Source organism: Taudactylus pleione, unplaced genomic scaffold (genome assembly GCF_031769625.1).
Source record: "Taudactylus pleione unplaced genomic scaffold, aTauple2 ptg000251l, whole genome shotgun sequence".
Classification (NCBI taxonomy): domain Eukaryota; kingdom Metazoa; phylum Chordata; class Amphibia; order Anura; family Myobatrachidae; genus Taudactylus; species Taudactylus pleione.
Window position 1 is genome coordinate 6,889,365 of NW_028284653.1, and position 22,886 is coordinate 6,912,250.

At 43.6% G+C, this 22,886-nt stretch overlaps 1 protein-coding gene across 3 annotated transcripts in view; it reads left to right on the forward strand.

Annotated features, from left to right (window-relative positions):
- COG5 (component of oligomeric golgi complex 5) overlaps positions 1 to 22,886 on the forward strand; it is a 507,901-nt gene that overhangs the window by 282,716 nt on the left and 202,299 nt on the right. For all 3 annotated transcript variants that reach the window (XM_088480203.1, XM_088480204.1, XM_088480202.1), the window contains exons 11-13: positions 3,000 to 3,081; positions 12,445 to 12,649; positions 15,616 to 15,777. In XM_088480203.1, coding sequence (XP_088336329.1) covers positions 3,000 to 3,081; positions 12,445 to 12,649; positions 15,616 to 15,777 — 449 coding nt within the window. The remainder of the gene's footprint in view (positions 1 to 2,999; positions 3,082 to 12,444; positions 12,650 to 15,615; positions 15,778 to 22,886) is intronic.

Below are 22,886 nucleotides of genomic sequence, written 5' to 3' on the forward strand. Positions count from 1 at the left end.
ACCAGGTAAGATAAAGGAAGATGTGACCATCTATCAAAATCCGATATAGTCCGCGATAAAAGGGGAGAGAAATTTGTATCATATAGTTTAGTGGGGTGTAGTGGTATCCTAATTCCCAAATATGTGATGCAATCATCGGTAGCCCATTTAAAAGGAAATCTGTCTCCCCAGCCCAATTTAGCCTCCAGAAAAAAAGCCAAAGCTACAGTTTTTGTGCAGTTGATTTTAAATCCCGATATCAATTCAAACGAGTCAAATATACTCATCAAATATAGTATTGATAAGTGTGGGTCCGCAAAGTATAGCAATAGGTCATCTGCAAATGCAGAACATTTAATCTCCATTTGTGCTAATTTAATACCTTTCCATCTATTTTCATTGAAAAAGGATCTGATGAGGGGGTCCATTGTCAAATCAAATAGCAACGACGAGAGTGGGCAGCCCTGTCTCGTATCACGGAAAAGTGTAAAGGGTTGAGTATTCATATTATTGACAGTTAGAAAAGCTCTCGGTGTGATATATAGTATTAAAGATATGGATAAATTCTGAGCCGAAGTTCTGATGGGAAAAAATTCTATTCAAATGTGCCCAGGACACCCTGTCAAAAGCTTTATCCGCGTCGCAACTAATAATTATATTGCCCTTCTCTTGTCCTTGATGGGTTTTGATCATGGCTGCAATAAGAGTTCTAATATTATGAACCGAGTGGCGATTTTTGAGGAAACCTGTCTGAGCAGGGTGTAATATTTTTGGAAAAATCGATTGTAATCTCATGGCCAACAATTTAGTAAATATTTGTATGTCCTGATTTAATAGAGAAATCGGTCTATATGAAGAGACCAGTGTGGGATCTTTATTTGGTTTAGGAATTAAAATAATTTGTGTGGTATTGAAATCATGTGGGGCAGGTCCACCTTTAATGATAGCATTAAATAGATTGGAGAGATGAGGAAGAATTTGTGGGGTAAGGAGTTTATAATAGGCTGCAGATAAGCCGTCTGGGCCTGGTGTCTTTCCCGTAGGTAAAGTTTTTATAATCTGTGTGATTTCTTGATCTGTGACTTGAGCTGTTAATGTTTCCCTATCTTCATCAGTGATTTTTGTCAAACCAGCCCTTTCTAGGAATTCATCACCCAAGGACGGGTGATCCCTATAAAAGGACTCAAAATATTCTAAAAAAGTCTCGCTAGTCTGTTCTGGTTTAGAGCCAAGGCTGCCCAGTTCAGTTCGAATGGAAGAGATATGTTTAGGTGCGGACCTAGATTTGACTAAATTTGCTAATAATCTACCAGGGCGGTAGCCCCATCTAAAATATTTGTTGTTAAGGTATGTGAGATCCATTCGGGCCTGTTCCTCACATAAAGTGTCATAGACAGCTTTGGCATCTTTGTAGGATAATCTGTTAGATTCCGAGGGGTTTGTCAAAAGGGCCGAGTACTTAGCAGATACTACTGTAGCGGCCTGGGAAAATCTTTGCAGTAATTGTTTCTTTTTGGATGCGACATATGATATCAAATGACCTCCCAACTGTCATTTTTTAAACACAGCCTGTGAGATGACAGTTGGGAGCTATTTGGCTGGCACCTTATCACTTTTCACTCTGTCTCCTAACACTGCTTAGTAAATAGACCCATTCTTCTAAAAATCAAAAAACCAAAAGTTGACATGAGTGGCCAAAATGTCTGAAACTGATTACATATTTTTCAGTTATGTGTTCTCTTAACAATTATAGAGCTCCAAGTAATTTGTATTGCCATCTGGGGGCAAAATTTGTAACTAATATATATATTTTTTCAATAAATGGCTAGTGCACCCTCTGAAATAGGACGATGGATTAAAATTATAGCAATGATTTGTGGACTAATAGTATGCATTTCTCCACAGAAGTATAAATGTGGATTACCCTTTAATTATCTCAGTCTGATCATTTTTTAAATAATAATTAAGTTATAAATACAGTAAGATTCCAAGTTTTTATTTTAATACTTTGACTGTACATTTAATACACTTTCACTCACTGTTTCTTTACACTTTCTCTTAATAATTGGGGACAATATGATTTTAATGATATTGAAATATTCTATGATGTATGAAATATAATTTTTCTCCAAGTTGAAAGTACTATACTTAGCTATTGAGGTACAGCTGGTCACTCACTTCATCTTATCTTTGAGTGCACCATTAGCAGAATACTTTTTTCTGCTCTTAGGTTTTGTTAATACTGTTTGCTCTCATTGTTCAACAGGCCACAGTACCTACTTCGTACATTTGCTTAAGAAGTGTGGAATGCTTAGTTGTCTACATATACATTTTATATCCCTGGTACATCATTAGGGAAATTGGGTGCTTCTAGAAGCTGACAGTCCCTTCACTCATAAGTTTGAAAGTCATACACGTAGTCTCATGGTTTACAGTATACTGTGTATAACATGATGTCATATCTGGCTTGGGTTATATTGCTTAAATAATGTTTTCCATGATGTCTGTTTTTTTGTGGAGTGTACATTTTAGAAAATTGTATTTAAATGTTTAAGAGAAGGGTCCTTTACTCACACAGTTGATTATGTATTGTTTCATTTGAGATAAATGTTAAAATGTAAAAATCACAAATTTTGGGATCTGCCCTAGAAGAATATATTGGCAATTAATTGAATCTGTAGGATTTAAATTGTGTGAATATTTACAGTATGCCAGTTTATGTTGTGAATGGAGGAAGAGTTTGGGGCTTGCACAGTATGTTCTTTCTTGCTGGGGGGAGTCTCTTCATAGTCAGAATAAAAGTCTGAGCTGGCAGTTAAGGTGTCATTGTGTTAACTAGGGTCAAATTCAGAGCCTATTACAGAAGAAGGGCTGTACTGCAAAAAGTGGGATAGTTAGAAATCATTTGTTTGAATACAGTAGTTGTGAATATAGTGTTGGATTAATTGGCAATATATTAGTTTGCAGTGAAGGAACAAGTAACTGTTATATTTATTGTTTTATCCATATTTTTGTTTTAGGATGGTCAGCCAGATATTTTGTTCACATTCTGGAATTCCGTTACCCAAATACTTTCCTCTCATTTTGAGAAGGCGACAAACTGTAAGTTTGAAAGACTTGTATGGCATTTTTAATCCAAATAAAAAAAAAATACTGTGTGTGCAAACAGGATCAAATGCAGGTTTTCTAGAGCGAGGTTTCCAAATGCTTGCATAGGGAAAGCTGTTTAACAAGTATAGCGGCGATGAAAACCTGGACTGAAATAATAATTCAATGTTCAGTGCAAGGTTGTAGAAAGATGTTACCGGATGCCTGGAAGTGAAAACCGGATGAGAGGCAGGACTGAACCTTTGTTGTCCTGTGACAGATTTGTACATGGATAAAGACATTTTTTAAATTAATTAAGGTGTTTAAATATTTAATTTTCGCCTGTGCAGTTTCTGTAATCAGGAGGGCTTTATTGGGGTGCATGGAGAGCTTCAGGGCAACTGGAAGATGTTCTTGCATGTGCCTGGGACACAGATGAACAGCTGTAAATAAAATGATGAACTGACCCTATTGTAGACATACTGCCAGAACACAGTTCTTCTAATACCGTGTTTCCCCGATACTAAGACACTGCCTTATTTTTTTTTTTGGCCACCAAAAATCCATAGGGCTTATTTTCGGGGTAGGGCTTATTTTAATTAACATTGACAGCATCATGCCCTCAGTCCTGTTTTTATCCCCATCATGCCCTCAGTCCTGTTTTACAATTCTTTACTCACCATTATTTTTTTTTCCTCTTTTTTTTGTTCGGGCTTATTTTCGGGGTAGGGCTTATTTTGGACTGTTTTTCAAAAGAAAGGGTAGGGCTTATTTTCGGGGTAGGTCTTATTATCGGGGAAACACGGTATATACTGTATGTATGTCACATCCAATGGGGTTCTGTTGATTCGGATCAGGACCCTTAAGGCTAGTTACAAGTGCAGGAGATTAAATTAAGGTAGATGGTCTGATAATACTTCGCCTCATGCAGACCACTGTTATAGTTAGAGACTTAAGGCAATTGAAAGCAGGACTGATGCAAGTATGACATAACAATAGGGAAAATCTGGAACAGGCTGAAGATACACAGGAGTCGGTTACCAGTAGCACAACACAGTCAGGTTGTAGGATTGCTTGTCTTAGATGCTGTAGCCAAGCAGAGGCAGGCTGCTGGTGTTAGAATTGAGTGCTATGCACAAATGGAAGTGGGCTGTGGTCCAGGACAGTGGGTGGTTTCAAGTTAGTGTAGTGCGGTCCGCACTACACAGTAACAAACACCCCGGCGCCGGGTAGTACACTCTTAGCAGCCGATGAGAGTCAGACAGACTCATTGGCTGCTGCACCTACTGATGGAGTCGGGCTGGAGCTGACTCATGAGCTCCGTCTTCCGGCTCTTGCAGTGGGTGATGGGAAAGACGTCATAATGTCTCTCCATTAGTGCCGAGCGGGAGTATGGAGGAGCAGACGGTGGCGGGAGCAGGAACGGAGATTCAGTGTTTTTTTTTTTTGTGTGTGTCTGTTCTACATATGTAAGCGGGCACTGCATAGGGAGGACCACTACGGGGGGTACTGCATAGGAGGGGCCACTACTGGGGGCACTGTATAAGGGACACTGCATAGGGGGGTCCACTACTGGGGGCATTGCATAGGGGGGACCACTACTGGGGGCACTGCATAGGGAAGACCACTACTCGGGGCACTGTATAAGGGGCACTACATAGGGAGGACCACTACTGGAGGCACTGCATAGGGGGGACCACTACTCTGAGCACTGTGTAAGGGGCACTATTGGGGGCACTGTATAAGGGACACTCTGCATAGGGGAGACCACTACGGGGGGCACTACTGGGGGCACTGCATAGGGAGGACCACTACTGGGGACACTGCATAGGGGGGCCACTACTGGGGGCACTGTATAAGGGACACTCTGCATAGGGGGGACCACTACTGGGGGCACTCCATAGGGGGACCACTACTGCGGACACTTTATAAGGAGCACTACCGGGAGCACTGCATAGGGGGGACCACTATTGGGGGCTCTGTATAAGGACCACTACTAGAGGCACTGCATGGGGGGGGACTACTACTGCGGACACTGTATAAGGGGCATTACAGGGAGCACTGCATAGGGGGGACCACTACTGGGGGCACTGTGTAAGGAGCACTACTAGAGGCACTGCATAGGGGGGACCACTACTGTGTACACTGTATAAGGGGCACTATTGGGAGCACTGCATAGGGAGGACCACTACTGGGGGCACTGTATAAGGACCACTACTAGAGGCACTGCATAGGGGGGACCACTACTGCGGGCACTGTATAAGGGGCACTGCATAGGGGGGACCACAACTGGGGGCACTGTATAAGGTGCACTGCATAAGTAGCACTGTATAAGGGTGCACTACTGGGGGCACTGCATAAGGGTGCACTACTGGAGGCACTGTGTAAGGGGCACTGTATAAGGGGCACGACTGGGGCACTTTATAAGGGTGAACTACTGGGGGCACTGTATAAGGGTGCACTACTGGAGGCACTGCATAAGGGGCACTACAACAGGGGACATTCCATAATGGGCACTACTACAGTGGGCATTGGAAGAGGGGCACTAATACTGGGGGCATTAAGGTGCATATGTAATGGAAAGGAATGTTCCCAGAGTGACGAGAAATGTTGACACCATTTATTTATTTGCTCTGGGCACTGTGGGCCTGATTCAGAGCCGCTCGTAAGCGGCCGCTCGTTCGCTCCGAGCGATGTTCGCACAACTGCGCATGCGTATGGGTTGTAATACGCATGCGTGAACCAGTCATTGCGGTCGGAAATTGTGTGCTCGCAAAATAGCGAATGCCTGCTAATTTGAGTGACAGAATGAGGCGTTTGTGGGTGGTAACAGAGGAAGGAGCTTGAAAACGGGGAGTGGAGATCCGAACGCAGGCGTGCCAAACGGTCAAAACAAAGCAGCGTCATCGACCACGCAACTTGGTTGTCTTTTAGCCTGAACTGCTCGCATGATTGCGGTAGGAAAATCCAACCACAAGGACTGCGAGCAGTTCATACGCCTTTCGATGTACTCGATTAATCTAATAAATAGCGGATATGACGTAGGATGCGAGCGGCCAGGGGGCGTTTTAAAAAAAATAGCGAGTGCATGTTTCGTTCGCTCGTTCAGACATAGAGGCGTCAACAGACCGCAAAGAGCGAGTGCTCTATTTAAATATCCGGCTCCTTTTTCTGAACGAGCGAGCGCAAATAGCGTCCGGCTCTGAATCAGGCCCTGTGTTCCAGCTAGTTACGCCACTGGCTGGAACACAGTGAGGTAGAATGCTTATGAGACAAATACTGGAGGCTGATGACTAGAACAGATGCAGGTTGCAAAAGGAATCAGGAGCCAGGGTACTGATCCCTAGGGAGAAAAGTTGTTCTGGTAATGAGTAGCCAGCAGTTCCTGGTAACGCCTATAGTTCAGAATGGTGGGAACCATCAAGAGTGGGACGACAGCCACATACACATACAGAAGGGTGACCACAGGTCTAAAAGTCCCCTTACTCACTTATTATTGATGCAGATGAAGCATATTTAAAGATAAAGGTTTAAATTAATGAAGTTGGTTCTCCAAAGGCATATACTCAGGCCAAACATTGCCCTCTTTCTGAGTAAGACCCAAACACATTCATACATTTCTTATTTTCTACTTCAGGATCCATAGAAGGTCCACAGGGTGACCTTGGGGTATAGGTCATGCAGAGTCATTCGGGCACCGTACGCAGTAAATTTTTCTCACAGGATGCAACGGGTCTCCCTCTATACCCCACCCCCGGGCCGGAGGCTCCTCAGTTTCGTTGAGTGCCCGGCCAGAGTCGGGTCACTGAACACACAGTGGGGCTGTTGCTAACAGCCCCCAAAGTTTAAAAATTATTCTAGTGTGGACAGTCCAGTGGAAGTTCGCACTGCCGTGTCATCACCCCGCTGGCGCCGAGACGCCGGTACTGATCCGGGGATTTTGGCGGTGCTCTGTGGTCTTGCTAGCAGGTACCCCGGAGGATCCCTAGACTGCGGCCGGACACTACGGGGCAGCAGGTAAGCAACATGCACCGTGGAGGTGCATGCCGAATCGCAATCTTTTTCCTCCAGGGCTGGGGACTCCCTGGGATTGACAGCGTGTGGAACCAGGCACTGAGTTCTGCGCTTCCACAAAGCCTCCTGGGACAGCGGGCTGGAGTTGCTGGGAATGCTCCAGCGTCCTTTGGGTTAATCGCTGGGCAGGGGAGGGCAACCTTTCCTGTTTCACAGCCGGCTCCTCCCCGCTGCACAGCGCGCCTTTTCACCGCTGTCTGGCTAGGCTGTGACAGCTTCCTTCTTCTGGCTCCACCCCTCATGAGTTCTTTGATGACCATTTCCTGGCTGCGTGTCGCAGAACTTGGCGGGCGGAGTATGGGTCCCCCTACATATCTCTCCTCCTGGTGGTGGTTAGTGTATGTAGCAATTTGTCCTACAGACGCTAAGTCTGTGTAGTTGACCAAGTATGTACCATTAAGCGCAGGTATTGTTATTATTCTGCATACGTCTGCGACTTTATGCTAGCTCTGCCTGTTTGAGTTTCTTTTTCTATAACTGTCAGCCATTTTTTTGCTATCCCTGTACCTATTCTGAGCCATAGCACTGGTATTGTGCAGGTGCGGCTTAAGTCGCAGTCTGTGACCTTACTACACAGTCACATCTATAGAGTGGTATCCTCTTCACTATGACTGGTAGTGAGAGTGATATGCCTAATTTGGCTTCTATTAAGCTGCTCTGTAAAAGATGTACAGTGGTGCTAGGGGCGGAAGACATAACCTCTGAGGAGTTATGTTTGCGGTGTTATACCCCTCCAGGTCCCTTGCCATGGGAGTGCTTTGCAAAGGCACTAACAGCCATTGCGGGCCATTTGGCATGCCCTCCTGGGTTTCCCCAGTTGGGTTTTCAACAGCAGCACCTTATGCCAACACAGAACCTGCTGCAACAGTCTACACCCATGCAGGAGTTGCCTCCCCAGTGGGTTAATACATATCCCGCTGTGTTGCAAAATGCGTCTGAGGTACGGCAAAATGACGCACCCGGCAGCAGACCAGCTAAAAGGGTCTTGCTGTCGTCGCATTCTACTGTGTGTGATGACGGTGATGTATCATCTGATGATGGACTGCTCCCCGATGAGTCTGACTCTGATCTCCCTCCTCAGGTGGTAGAGTTCAAATCAAAAATAAATATTCCAGGTCTGATACAGGCTGTGAAGGCAACCCTGATTATTGAGGAAGATGAGGCTCCTGCGCCTAAGTGTAAGCATGCATATTTCATGGAAGAAAGGGTGGCTGAGACTATATTTCCGTTGTCTGATCAACTGGTGAATCACTTGGAGGTAGCTTGGAAAACACCAGGGAAGTATTATCAACCACAGAAGTGTCTAGCCTCTGCTTATCCTTTTGCTGAGAATTACTTTACCAAGTGGGAGACTCCACCGGCGGTGGATTCCCATGTCATGCGCTTGGTAAAAAGCGTGACACTACCTATACCTTCCATGTTGTCCCTGAAGGATTCTACAGATAGGAAGGTAGAGGTATGCATTAAATCTGTTTATTCTGTTTCGGGGGCTGCGTATAGACCAGTTATGGCTATCTGCTGGGTGGCTCGGGCCATGGAATGTTGGGCTAATAGCCTGGAAACAACCTTAGCCCCAAATGCTACCAGAGAACAGCTGAATCTTGCGGGAAACCTCAGAGATTCTGCTACTTACACAAATGAGGCAGCATTGGATATTAGCTTATTAAATGGCAGGATTTCTTCGGCAGCCATTGTGGCTCACCGCTGTTTGTGGCTTTGTTCTTGGAGGACAGATGCAGACACCAAGAGGGGGTTGGAGTGTTTGCCTTATGATGGAAAATTCTTGTTTGGCCTTGATTTGGACAAGTTTGTGAATACCTTAGCAGCAGCTAAATCGGCTTGTCTGTCTTCTGCTCCAGCCTCTTTGGGGGCTCGGACTCTGGGCCTGATTCAGAGCTGAACGCTCTGACCAGAGCGCTCGCTCTGAATCAGGGCCCTCCCACCTTTTTTTGGAGCGTCCTCATGGATGCTCGCATAGCTGTGGGTTACCACCCACAGCTATAGCAAGCGTCCATGATGATAGTCGCGATGGTCTTGACCATCGCAACCATCGGGCTTGCGACGGAGACCCTGCGGTAGGGTCTCCCTGCCACAAGCCCTGGAGTGATTTTGGCTCTATCAGAGCCCAAATCACTCCCACTGACATCACTAGTGATGTCAGTGGGGCCGGCTTCAGACGGTAGGCGTTCCCATGGGAACGCCTCCGTCTGGCAGGCACGCCCACCAATGGGAGTGCTGTCAATCAACATCGACAGCACGCCCCCTTTGGTGCGAGACCAGGAGCGACAGTGGGGAACATCGACCCGCTTGCGAGCGTACTGCCGCTCGCGAGCGGGTCTGAATGACCCCCTCTGTTCTTTCGGACCTATCGGGCCCCAGGTAAGGCTAGAACTCTTTTCCTAGGTCATCCACCACCAAGAAATCCGCCAGGTCTAAGAAGCAAGCTTGGAGTACCAGGCGTCCGGCTGCCAAGCCTGATGTCAAGCCTGACGGATGGGCCGCCTCCTCGGGGACCCCAGGGTGGGAGGCTACCTTCTTCAATTCGCCCAGTGCTGGTGTCAGATTTCCATGGATTCCTGGGTGAGGGAAGTAGTCTCTCTGGGGTATGCCCTCTCCTTCCACAGAAGGCCTTCCCATCAATTCTTTTGCACAGGACTTCCGAAAAACGCGTAAAAGGCTTTGGCTATTCAAGAGGTGGTACAATCTATGCTGCAGGCAGGGGTTATTGTACCGGTCCCATTGTCCCAAAGGGAACGGGTTATTATTCCAGCCTTTTTTCTAATCCAGAAACCAAAAGGTTCTTACCGTCCTATTCTCAATCTCAGGTCCCTGAACAAAGGGCCTGATTCACAGCCGGACGCTATTTGCGCTCGCTCGTTCAGAAAAAGGGGCCGGATATTTAAATAGAGCGCTCGCTCTTTGCGGTCTGTTGACGCCTCTATGTCTGAACGAGCGAACGAAACATGCGCTCGCTATTTTGTAAAAAATGCCCCCTGGCCGCTCGCATCCTACGTCATCTCCGCTATTGATTAGATTAATCGAGTACATCGAAAGGCGTATGAACTGCTCGCAGTGCTTGTGGTTGGATTTTCCTACCGCAATCATGCGAACAGTTCAGGTTAAAAGACAACCAAGTGACGTGGTCGATGACGCTGCTTTGTTAATTATGCACACCCTTAAAACGCCCGTTTTGACCGTTTGGCAGTTCGCAGTTGTGCGAACATCGCTCAGAGCGAACGCTTACGAGCGGCTCTGAATCAGGCCCAAATTCCTCAGGGTACCCAGGTTCAGGATGGAAACCCTACGCTCAATTATACTGGCTATGGAACCTGGGGATTTTATGGTATCCCTGGATATTCAGGATGCATACCTGCATATTCCGATTTCTTCAACTCACCGTTTTTTCAGGTTTGCTGTGTTACAACAACATTTCCAGTTTCATGCTCTGTCGTTTGGTCTTGCAACTGCACCTCTGCTGTTTACAAAGGTCATGGCAGTAATGGCAGTCCATATGCAGCTGCAGCGGATACCATACCTGGACGACCTCTTACTGCTAGCAGGGTCCCCAAAGGTGCTGCACCACCACCTGCAGCTAACGATATTTGTGCTCCAGGTACACGGGGGGTTGATCAATTGGAGGAAGTCCTCACTGATCCGTCTCAAAGTATGCTCCAATCTTGGAGCTCTGTTGGATTCACAACAGTAAAGGATTTTTCTGACAGCAGAAAAGATCTACACTTTGCAGACGGATTTCCCCATCATATAAGGACTCAAACGATGGTGCTCTCTCCAGAGGTGCGCCAGTCTCTGACATTGGAAGTCAAACTCCTTGTTTGTACTTTATGGTTTCCACAAGAGGGGATGGCCGGCCAATAAACAAACTTTGGCTTGATGGCTTCGTATGATGATCTCTGAATCTTATACTCATGAGGGCCTTCCTGTGCCGCCCTCTGTTACTGCTCATTCTACTCGGTCTGTGGGTCCTTCGTAGGCAGCTCGTCATGGTGCCTCGACTATTCAGCTTTGTAAGGCGGCCACATGATCTTCTATCCAGACCTTTTGAGGTATTACGCTTTTGATACCTTTGCCACTCAGGATGCTTCCTTCGGCGGCGGAATCTCCTTTCTGCATAGGAGCATCCCCGCCCTTGAAGGTACTGCTATGGGACCTCCCCAAGCTCACCCTGTGGACCTTCTATGGATCCTGAAGTAGAAAAAGAGAGATATGGTAAGAACTTACCCTTGTTATCTCTTTTTCTACGTGGTCCATAGGGTCCACAGGGCACCCACCCTGATGCACCTGTGCTTCAGTTGGGCTTCGCTCTGGTCACCGGTTTTCCGTCTCCTTCTGTGTGCGAATGTGATTCTAGTTTGTTCCAGACTTTCTTCTCTTTTATCCTCCTCCGGTCTTTGGCTTGCTACGTAACTGAGGAGCCTCCGGGGGCGGGGTATAGAGAAAGACCCATTGCATCCTGGGAGAAAAATTTACTGCGTAAGGTGCCCGGATGACTGCATCACCTATACCCCAAGGTCACCCTGTGGACCCTATGGACCTTGTAGAAAAAGAGATAACAAGGGTAAGTTCTTACCATATCTCTACTTATACTTGTACTTATATAGGTTGGGTGACTATGTTGTGAGTAGCCATGCCTCCGTCCTCATAAATAACATGATTATGTAATGTAGGAAGAACATTTTTCTTATACCAATGACAGGTAGTGGAGAAAGTAACGCTGTAACACTGATTTGTAAATTGTGGGTTTGAGGGGGCACATTAAATATATACTAAAGGTTGGCAAAAATGTACATGTGGACCTGACTACACACTCGCATTATCACTTCTAATATCATTTTGAATAAAAATACCATGGTATTCCTAAAGACTTGGAGACGTGAAATTGTAAGTCTAGGCTACTGTAGAGTGCTATGCGAGAAGTTGATGCGGACATAGCACTGTATAGAGACTCAAAGCTTGGCAGGCAAGGAGAGAATGGTCATGTGTATGCGTCCTAACTCAGTTCAGTTTTAATAATTACTAAGATAATGCAGAACTGGACTAATTTGCGTGTCATATTTAATTAAAGTAACACTAACATGCTACTGTAATGCAGCATTATGTCTATTAAAGATTGTGATATAAGAGGGTTCTTCATATTTCCATAATATCCCTTGTGGGAAACCATGTGAGGGCATAAATAGGCAATATTTTGCTCTTTAGGAATTGTTTGGTACTGTATTTTCTCCAGAAACCTCTTATACCTATCTAGTCTGATATTACCCCGTTTGTGTCTGTTTTGTTCTTTAGCTTCCACTTTCCTAAAACAGGCTTTTGAAGGAGAATATCCCAAACTTCTGAGACTACACAATGATTTATGGAAACGACTTCAGCAATACAGCCAGAATTTACAAGGTTCATTTACAAGTAGTGGGAACTCTGATCTCGTACCTGAATTACAACAAATTGAAGATGACATACAAGATGTTTTCATAATAAAGAAACAAGATCATGAGTGAGTTTATATAGATTTGCTAACTGTCATTTATCCTTTTTCATTGCTGTCCAGATCAGACAAGTTAGCACTAGCTACAATACTAATTATCATTGTTTTGTTCTTTTATAAACTTTATATTTAGCATTCATTACCTCGTTCTAATGTGTACCTGAGGTACAATATGTCTAACCCTCTGGCCAACATAGCGTACTGGTACACATCGCTTAGTGTGTACTCTGCATTAGCCAAAAAAGAAACATGGTTTCCCACATGATCTTCATCCTGTTAGCAATCCTCTCTCCCACGTGGTCCATCAACCTATTCTGTAGTGGTCCCCATTAAAGCCTGTTTGTGGGCAATTTGCTTGATTCTTTTTAGTAATTTGTTGTATAAGACCCAAAAAGTCAATTTTGCCAACATAAGTTCTTTTGTAACATATACATATGTGGACAAATTTGTTAGTACCCTTCCACGAAAAAAGAACCACCCATATTTTTCTCTGAAATAACTTGAAATTTGCATTGTTTATTCCATTTTTACTAGAAATCAGACTTTGCATTTGATTTTTGATTTAAATAATAAAAGAAATGAAAATGGCATGGACAAAAATGATGGGACCCTTAATAGTATTTTGTTGCACAACCTTTCGAGACAGTCACTGCAATCAAATGAGTTCTGTAGCTCTCAATGAGACTTCTGTACCTGTCAACGGGTAGTCTGGGTCACTTTTCCTGAGCAAACTGCTTCAGCTGTCTCAGGTTCTAGAGACTGCGTGTTTTAGCTCTTTCCATATATGTTCGATAGCATTTAGATCAGGGCTTATAGATGGCCACTTCAGAATAGCACAATGTTTTATTCTTCTTTGTTCTTGGGTGCTTTTAGCTGTATGTTTTGGGTCATTATCCTGAACACACAAGAAATCTTCCAGTGCTCTGTTTTACCCAAATTGTACATGGTACCAGCTGCCTGGCAGTATTAATGCCGTTATATCTATTCAAAACAAAAAGACTTTTGCTATCAGCGTTCATAATAATATACTGCAAATCTGTGTGTATATAGTAAATAAAAGTGTGAGGATTTTGTACATATTTTGATCAAAACACTTAATCTTATAGCCTGTTGTGAAGGGACCCCAATTCTTCAATATCCTACACTAATATACAGTACCTTGCAAAAGTATTCCCCCCCCCCCCTTTGCATTTTCATGTTTTGTTGCCTCACAACCTGGAATTTAAATGGATTGTTTGAAGGTGTGCATCATTTCATTCACAGAACATGCCTACAACTGTGAAGTTGTGTTTTTTTTTTATTCTATTCACCCCCCTAAAGTCAGTACTTTGTCGAGCCACCTTTTACGGCAAATACAGCTGTCAAGTCGCTTTGGATAAGTCTCTATGAGCTTGCCACATCTTGCCCCTGGGATTTTTGCCCATTCCTCAAGGCAAAACTGCTCCAGCTCCTTCATGTTGGATGGTTTCCGCTTGTGAACAGCAATCTTCAAATCTGACCACAGATTCTCAATTGGATTGAGATCTGGCCTTTGACTAGGCCATTCTAACACATTTAAATGTTTCCCCTTAAACCAGTCGAGTGTTGCTTTAGCAGTATGCTTCGGGTCATTGTCCTGCTGGAAGGTGAACCTCCGTCCCAGTCTCATATCACAGGCAGACTGAAACAGGTTTTGCTTAAGAATATAGAAACAGAAAAAAGATGTCTGCGTTAGTATCATAACACAATTCCCAAGGCTGTAAATAATATAACATATAAATTTATTATACATATAAGTAAATGAACTGCAGTTCAAATTTAAAACACATATAATCACACACATTGGATATTCTCTAGACAGTATTCAGTGCGAAAAAATTTAACTAGCGAGCGAAATAATCATTGGAGCTCAGACACAATGTATCACTAATAGCTCTCAGTCCAATTATTAAAGCAAGTGTATATTGAACCATGTATTTGAGAATGATAGTCACAAGAGGCATAAAAATAGATATAGCAATTGATAGCAGTCTATAATATAGTCACCATATAGAGCCTAATAGTCAGAAGCAATTCCTCAGAGTGTATATTGTATACATACACAACACTATTGCAAGGTGTATTGAAGCGAAGGGTCTCCTGAACTAATCCACACTCCTTCGTCTCCCTTGTTCCAATGGGAATCACAAAGTCCAGGGACTCCCCAAGTCACGCCGCTCCAGCGTTTTGTGCAGATTCCTCACATAAAATTCAGATTAAATAAATAAATAAATGACAGGTTGTAATGTAACAAAAAAAGGTAAAAAGCCAAGGGGGGTGATTACTTTTGCAAGGCACTGTATATGCCCCAAATTCCTTTAAATTGCAGTTAAATGCAGAAACCTCTCAGAGGGTAACATCTAAACAAGGGCTGGCTCGTGATTGGAAACAGCCATGATAGCATCATGCAAACTTTTGAAACCAAAAATAAATATGCCCCTGTTTGGTTTTACCCATGTGGTACCAGTGTGTGGCAGTATTAATGTCATATATGGGTTATTATCCTTTTGGAGGACCCATGACCTTCGACTGAGCCAGAGCTTTCTGACACTGGGCATTATGTTTTGCTCCAGAATGTCTTGACGGTACGTATGTGTATGTATGTATGTGTGTGAATATATATACAGGCTGACAGAGGGCGTATTAAAAAGTATATTACTAAAAAATGTATATAATATATTTAATAACACCACATTATTATTTTTAAAAAGGTTTTAGTCAGGAGGCTAAGCCTCATTTGTAATCATTGGACATTCCAGACTGCAAGTATAATCAGTGTACAGAAATCTTTTCCAGAAGTTAATTGTTTGTCTTGAATTGTATTATGAAGTATGGCATTACTCCAGTTATTATGAGCAAATGCACCGCAAGGGAATAATGACAGTGGAATCTTTGCACAGGTTAAAGGTTATTCTTAAATATGACTATTAATTAATACTATTGTTTTTCCTTCTTAGTCCAGAGAAAACACTGAAGGACTCCCTGCAACTGTATGAAGCTGCCTACCTATCCAAATCCTTGTCTAGGCTTTTTGATCCTATCAACCTTGTCTTTCCACCAGGGGGTCGAAACCCCCCCTCGGCTGATGAACTTGACAGTATTATTAAAACTGTTGCAAGGTATGTGATATGTAAAGACTTGTGTCGAATACATATGTCATATATGTTATATATGTTACTGATATGAGATGTGCATTATTGTATCATATTATGGGCCATATCCAATTAGACGCGAACACCTCCGATGTCACTATACGTTTTCACATGTGCGTTCTTTTCGTGCAAAATGCGTATCGCTCTATCTGATTGCCGTAGTTTTCGCACCTGCAAAATCTCCATAGACAAAAAACGGAGAACTGTTTTCAACATCTCAGAGCAGGTGAAAACTTAGCAAAATCCCTATTTTTGGCTAAGAATGTGGGGACTTGGTGCAAAACCCTTTAGACACCTCCAGCTAATGACAAACTAGCCAAAAATAATTTTACTTGCTTAATTTGGCCAATAATGACATGTTAATTTTGGGGTGAAAAAAATAAAAGTGATGGAAAATGGGTTTAAAGTAGAGGGCCTGGTTTTTTAGGAGACTATATGGATGGGACAGGTGTTTTAAACATTGCAGGTGGCTGCAGCAGGTGTATTTTTAAAATATTTTAAAAGTGCACTTCTATGACACAAAAATATACTTGCACCCATTTTAATGTACCCCCATTTTAACTACAGCAATTATTTTGGCCAGTAAAACTTGCTTTTTATCATTTTTCCACTGTTAGAGAAATATGCATATAACAGCCATTACACACAATTTAAGATCCCAAATTCCTTTGATTATGGTCACCAATACATTTCTACACTATTATCCTATCCTAGTTTAACTTACATTATTTGGGGGTACAGGCAGATTTCCCCAATTTCACCTGCACTTTCAGCATATAACACATTGAGAACTTTTCGGGCGAATGTAGCTTCGCGTCTTTTGCAATAAAATTGCGAGAAAACCAGCACACGTGATAGCGGCGAAAGGTGGCACATTCGGGCAAAGGGTGCGAAAAGATTGCACAAGCGAAAACGTATCGTTTTCGTGTCTAATTGGATATGGCACCGTGTGTGTATATGTGCCAAGAATCTGTACAGTTACTTAACTCCAGTCATTATCATTTAACTCTGTAGTTCATGTTACATTTTTGGCACAGTACCTCCAGCTCTACACTGTTGTTAGTCAACTGAGAGCATTTCAAAGTAATGTAAAACTATTTGGAGTTTACTTATTAAGGTGATAAAATCCTTAGATCTGAATAAAGCAGATTTTGCTGGCTTTGGGGTGCTGTAAATAGTGAGAAGCTCCATTCCTTCGAAAATCTGTTATAAACTGAAAAAATGGTACTGTATAGTTTTCTAAGCCTTTTCTTTTGGGGACAGTAAACAGGACACCTTCACTCAGGATCAGTTCTGACAGCCACCTCTATTGCAGGCAACCCTGGTTTCAGATACTCCTTACCTGACCCAATTTTTGGCAGTAATCAACTATCCCACATTTGTTCTGGGGATGCACAAAGCTCATTTGCCAACATTGCATTTGTAGACAACTAGCAAATGAGGGCCCTTACAATCCCCCCCAACCGTCCCCTCTGCTATCTGTCCAGTGTCTACTTTGCTGTGTAGTTATGTGTCACAGCACAGGCATGCAGCTCCTCCGTGTCCAGCTACTGCTGGTCTGCACAGTCATGCTTGTATTCCTGCACAACACAACGTGCACAGGGCAGCAGGATCTGGGTCTCACTGACTGTCTGCTGCCTGCACTGTGACATAGGATACTGGGTCTTCTATGTCACTGCGCAGACAGCAGTCAGTGATCCCACCTGATGATGCTCTCCCGAGTTGCAGCTGCACTGCACAGATCCACTGTGTCTCGGAACCGTTGTGCCGCAGTAGGGGCACTTTGTGGGGGCCCCAGTTTACCGCCCTCTCTGCCCTGCCACTGTTTGTTAACTTTCATCATCTCAACATAGTCTTAAGGTCGACATGCAGCATGTCTACATTCATCATGTCAAAAATGATGAAATGTCGACAAAACATCCGTGGGTGGTCTAATGGTGACTTACCTGGTGCAGCAGCTTTAGCGGTGTCTTCCAGGTCCAGCGGTGACATTATGACGACTTCTTGTGGATGTTGCGGTGCTTCCAGCAGTGAGTATTGCTAACCCTGACTTCCCCTACCAGAGCCTAAGCCAGGGGCGGATTGGGCCACCGGGAAAGCGGGCTGTTTCCAGCTGGGCCGGTCCCCCTCTCCCCTCTGCTAGGCCGCTTGACACAGGCATCGGCAGCTCTAACGGCCGGTAATGTGAGCAGCGGTCATAAGCTTCTGTACAGAAGCTAATCCATCCCGTGTAATATGGCCGCGGGAGGGCTCATGGCTGCTGCGCATTCTCAGCAGCAGTAGCAGCTCCTCCTATCGGCCATTGCGGAGCTCGTGAGTGACAGCTCACGGCTCCGCCTCAAGCAGTCACAAGGGCAGGACTTAGGAGCCGGGAAGGGCAGATGCTGCTGCAGCAGGACTCGACTCGGGGCAGCCGCGGCTAGCTTGCATTGAGTACAGTAAGTCTCAATTTTATTTGTATGTGTGTGCAGTTGTTGAATCTACTTGTTCTTATTCTATTATAATTTGCATGGGCCGGGGAGGGGGGGGGGGGAGGCGATCAGGGGTCCCCCATATTGTGAGACAAAATGTTAAGTGTGCACTGTGCAAGCATCACTTATAAAAAAATAAAATCCACATGGACCCCTCAAATATTTATATAATATTATCACATCACATGCCACTGAAGCATCACCTCATATAGGGGCCCATTTATTAAGGATCGCATTTTGCAATGTGATCAGGGCATGCAGTATCGCCCATGATCGCATTGCAAAATGCGATCATACCGGCCGAATGTATGACCCGGCACATGCACGGAGACGGGCTCCGAAAAGAGCCCGTCCCTGCGATGTGGCCGGAGCGCATTCCGGGCTGCTGCGCATGCCGGCGGAGGGATCTGGAAGATCCCTCCGCCGGCTCAAATGCGGTAAGTGCCCATAGGACACAGCGGCTAACGCTATCTGCAGATGGCGTTAGTTGCTGCGGTCAATATCGGGAATGCGAAGCATTCCCGATATTGATACATTTGGCAGCATCGCATCCCCCATAGAAACCTATGGGGGAGGCGGCTTCCGGCGGCAATGGAGGGATCGCTGCGGTCCCTCCTTCATACATTCAGGTGTTTTCGGGGAATTTACCTCAAATGATCTTTGATAAATGGGCCCCTAACTATCTTAACTTGTGTGATGGAATGTGATTATTTATTGCGGGATGGGTTGTGAATGTGATATATACATACACAGTATATATATAAAATCACATCCCATCGCTCACCACATTATTTATATATATGTAAGGTATGCAAAAAAACGGCACTCCACTGGTCTTCATAACATCAAATAAATGTACTCAAAGAGCCAGTCTAATGAACCGACGTTTCAAACTTTTATTTGTCCCTTTTCACGGAAGTGTTACACTGACACTGCTGAGTATATTTATTTGCTGTTATGAAGACCAGTGGAGTGCCGCTTTTTTGCATACCTTGTTATTTTTCTCATGAGCACCCTAGCAAGTTCCTCATGGGTATATAGGAATGCCGATCTACATGTGCTAGATAAAAGCACATGTTTTATACACACATATATATATATACACACATACACAGACCTCTGCTATAGATGTTGTGTTTATGCCTATATTTATGTGTACTTATAGAAAATATGCATAGCAATAATATATCTGTCCATCTATCCCTGTATGCAGTCATTGCCTTGTATTTTATAGTGATAGTGTAGGTGCATTTCTTATATGGGTTGGGTATGGGTATCCTAACCCCGCTTTTCTCCCAGCTGCCTAAACCTAACCCCTCCTATTGCCTAACCCTAACCTTCCCTCTGGTGCCTAACCCTCCCTGCTAACACCAAAACTTACTGTCAGGATGTCGGTGCCGGTCTGGATGCTGGCGCCGCTATTCTCAGTGTCTGCATTCTGACTGTCGGTATTATAACTGCAACCATACAATACATAGAACACAGAGGATTTGTCTCATACGTAGACACACGGAGACGTCATTCATCCCAGACATGAGCTTAAAGTCCCGCAGCACTTGGGGCATGTTGTTTTGTCACTCTATCACCTCAGTTAAGAGGAAACATTTTACTAATTTTCACCCCCATTGGAGTTGAATTTCAAAAAATCCCTTCTTAGTGGGTGCTTACATCATGGAAGGAATATACCCCCTGGATTTCATGTTTCTAGGTCCAGGGGTTTGGGCTGGGCATTGATGAGTCAGTCAGCCAGACCATTTGATATACTGTATATGATACAGTATGCTGCAGCGTGTTTGGTGTGATGGTCACCATAATGTCACGCCAGTGACATTTTATAACTATTTATGTAGTTATGTTATTCAGCAGGAACCACTATGGCATAGTATACAGCATTATTCTGAGTCAGAAGCAGCAGAGTGGTGTTTTTTGTCCCGATGGTGTTTGTATAGATGCGCAGTACAGATATTGATGCATGCACAAGAAGTGCATCAGAAATGTGTTGGACTTCCTGTGTGGCTACAGGGGGCTGGCTAATCAGATGCAGATGTAGCGATTGGTGTGTTATTGGAGTGACAGGTATGTTGTGGAAAGAGGCTGCATAGTCTCACTCACATTGGAGGCCATAATTAGATGAATGATCTGCACCTAGCATTGGTCTGGTGAAAGTTTCACTGGCATGACTGATGTTGGTGTCTAAAGACGCACAAAGCATAATTGCAGTGTTAGTCCTTGCACATTCAGGTGCATGGATGTACATCAGGGAAGGGCTTTGTAGTGGCATTAGCATTAAGTTGCAGACACAACTGCAGCAAATGACACAAGGAAGGCTGTAACTGCTTCTTTCTATGAATCACAGAATCAGGTCCTATGAGGATGGAGTATCCCAACCCCCTCCACAGACTCCGCCCGATCAAAAGACCCGCCCCCATTAAGGCTGCTACCAGAAATTTCCCGGGCTGGTTTTCTATCCCAATCCGCCCCTGGCCTAAGCCCTAACCCTCCGCTGCCCCAACCTAACCCTCCAGTTCCTGCAGAATGTCGACATTTCACTTGTTGAAATTTTACATGTTGACATTGTGAACATGTTAATTTTATGCAGATGCTGACATGTTCAATGTCAATATTTCAACAATGTCGAAATGATAACAGACAACATTGTCGCGTTGACCTTATGAATGCCGACATTGTGACTACATCCCATTCAGCACTAAACCATACATCCCAGACAGACATTTTCTTTCATCATTTAACTTTTACATCATTTTAAAGTTTATTGTTCACCATGTTTTAGTGCATATCAGCACTTACGATTTGCATCAACATGCCCCAAACCCCCAGCCCCACTCTCCCCCTCCCCCCCCCCCCACACACATACACACTTGCCTCTTGGAAAGTGTTCCTTAAATTATAATATTCAGAATATAATACGTAGTTGTTGCTTGTCTATCACATTATCTTGTACCATGTCATCTCATTGTTTGCTCATGTAAAGCCTGTATCTTCCTTAACTACTGAAATACAATAAAACTGCATTGTCTAAGAACATAACATGGAGCCTAACATTTCTTTTTGCTAAAGCTAAGCTTTTTGGAGCTTGCTAAATAGCCCCATTACACTGCCCCAAGAGAAAACTAGGGGCAGCTACTGCAAGCGCTGCTGTACTGAACGAAGGAGACGTCTCTGATCTTTCCTGTGTTATATTGTGTTAAAACACCACAAGAATCCAAACCACCACTCCTTGGCTGCGATTCAATGCTGCGCGATGCTGAATAGCCCCGGAAGGGAGCTCCCAGAGCTATTCAATTCAGCGCCCTGTTAAGTCTCAGAATGCCGGTTCTCGCGACTTAACCTCAGTGCTTAGTCGAAAGATCCGGCATTCTCCGACTAATGTACCGGCTGCGAGGCTGTTAGCACCGAGCTAAGCCCGAAAACAGCCGCGCGCATGGCACTTTTGTCAGATTTCGGGGGTGCGAGAAGAAATCCTTTAGTCGGACCAAACATCGCGCTGAATTGAATAGCTCTGGCAGCTCCCTCCCTGGGGCTATTCATCATCGCTTTGAATTGAAACGCGGCTATTCATTTTAGTTTTCCATATTTCTTGTATATTTTTAGAGTTTTTGTAAGGAAGTTCCACTATGGAGGTCTTTAAACTTGAATTTAATTTTAATTAAAAATCATCATCATCAAAAAAAAAAAAATATATATATATATATATATATATGTATGTATGTATGTAAAAAGAATACAAAACAAATTACAGATGTCAAGCACAACCTGTCTTTTAAAAATGTATGTAATTTGATATTTAGAAATTGTAATGTCTTCGCTGATTTTGAATTAAAAACAAATAAAAGTTATATTTTATTGTCTCAATGTATCATCCAGTGCACCAAACTTCGAGGTACCTTTCCTCCTTTTTTTTTTTTTGTAAAAATATTGTATTGTTGTTAAACAGGGATAATATTTAATTTTGCCTTAATAATGTGGAAACGACAATTTCCATGTTTTAAGGACAGAATGACTTTGATAAATTGTCCTTTAGACACAGACACATACTTGTTGCAATTAAGACGTGTGTCCCTTTTCAGAAGTGATCTAGATTTGGCATAAATACCAGAAATTACAATGCAGTGTGACCAGAATGCATCTCAGTTCTATAAAACATAGTACAGTTGGAGTGTTAATGATATTGTCACCTATCTTTCCAATAATGTGTTTCTATGAGCTGAGACTGAGTGAGGGCAGAGCCAGGATGCGTACTGCAGGGATTACTTATGTATTCTAACACAGAGATGCTGTTTATAGGAGACACTATAAATAGACTATGCTGTAAGTATCTCAATTAATGGCAAGAGAATTATGCATGATATTTTATCCAGCAACCGTACTAGTAATCCCAGGCTGAAAAATACTACTTACTGTACTAAACCCAAAATAGAAAAAAGCATGGATTATATAAAATGTTCTAGGGAAACATGAGCTAAATCACAAAGAACCATTTCATAAATCTGTTATTTCAACTCTGCAGCCCATACATATAAAACTGAGGATTAGACCCTGAAATTACAAGACTGTGAGTAGTGTATAATGAAATTTTTATTCTTG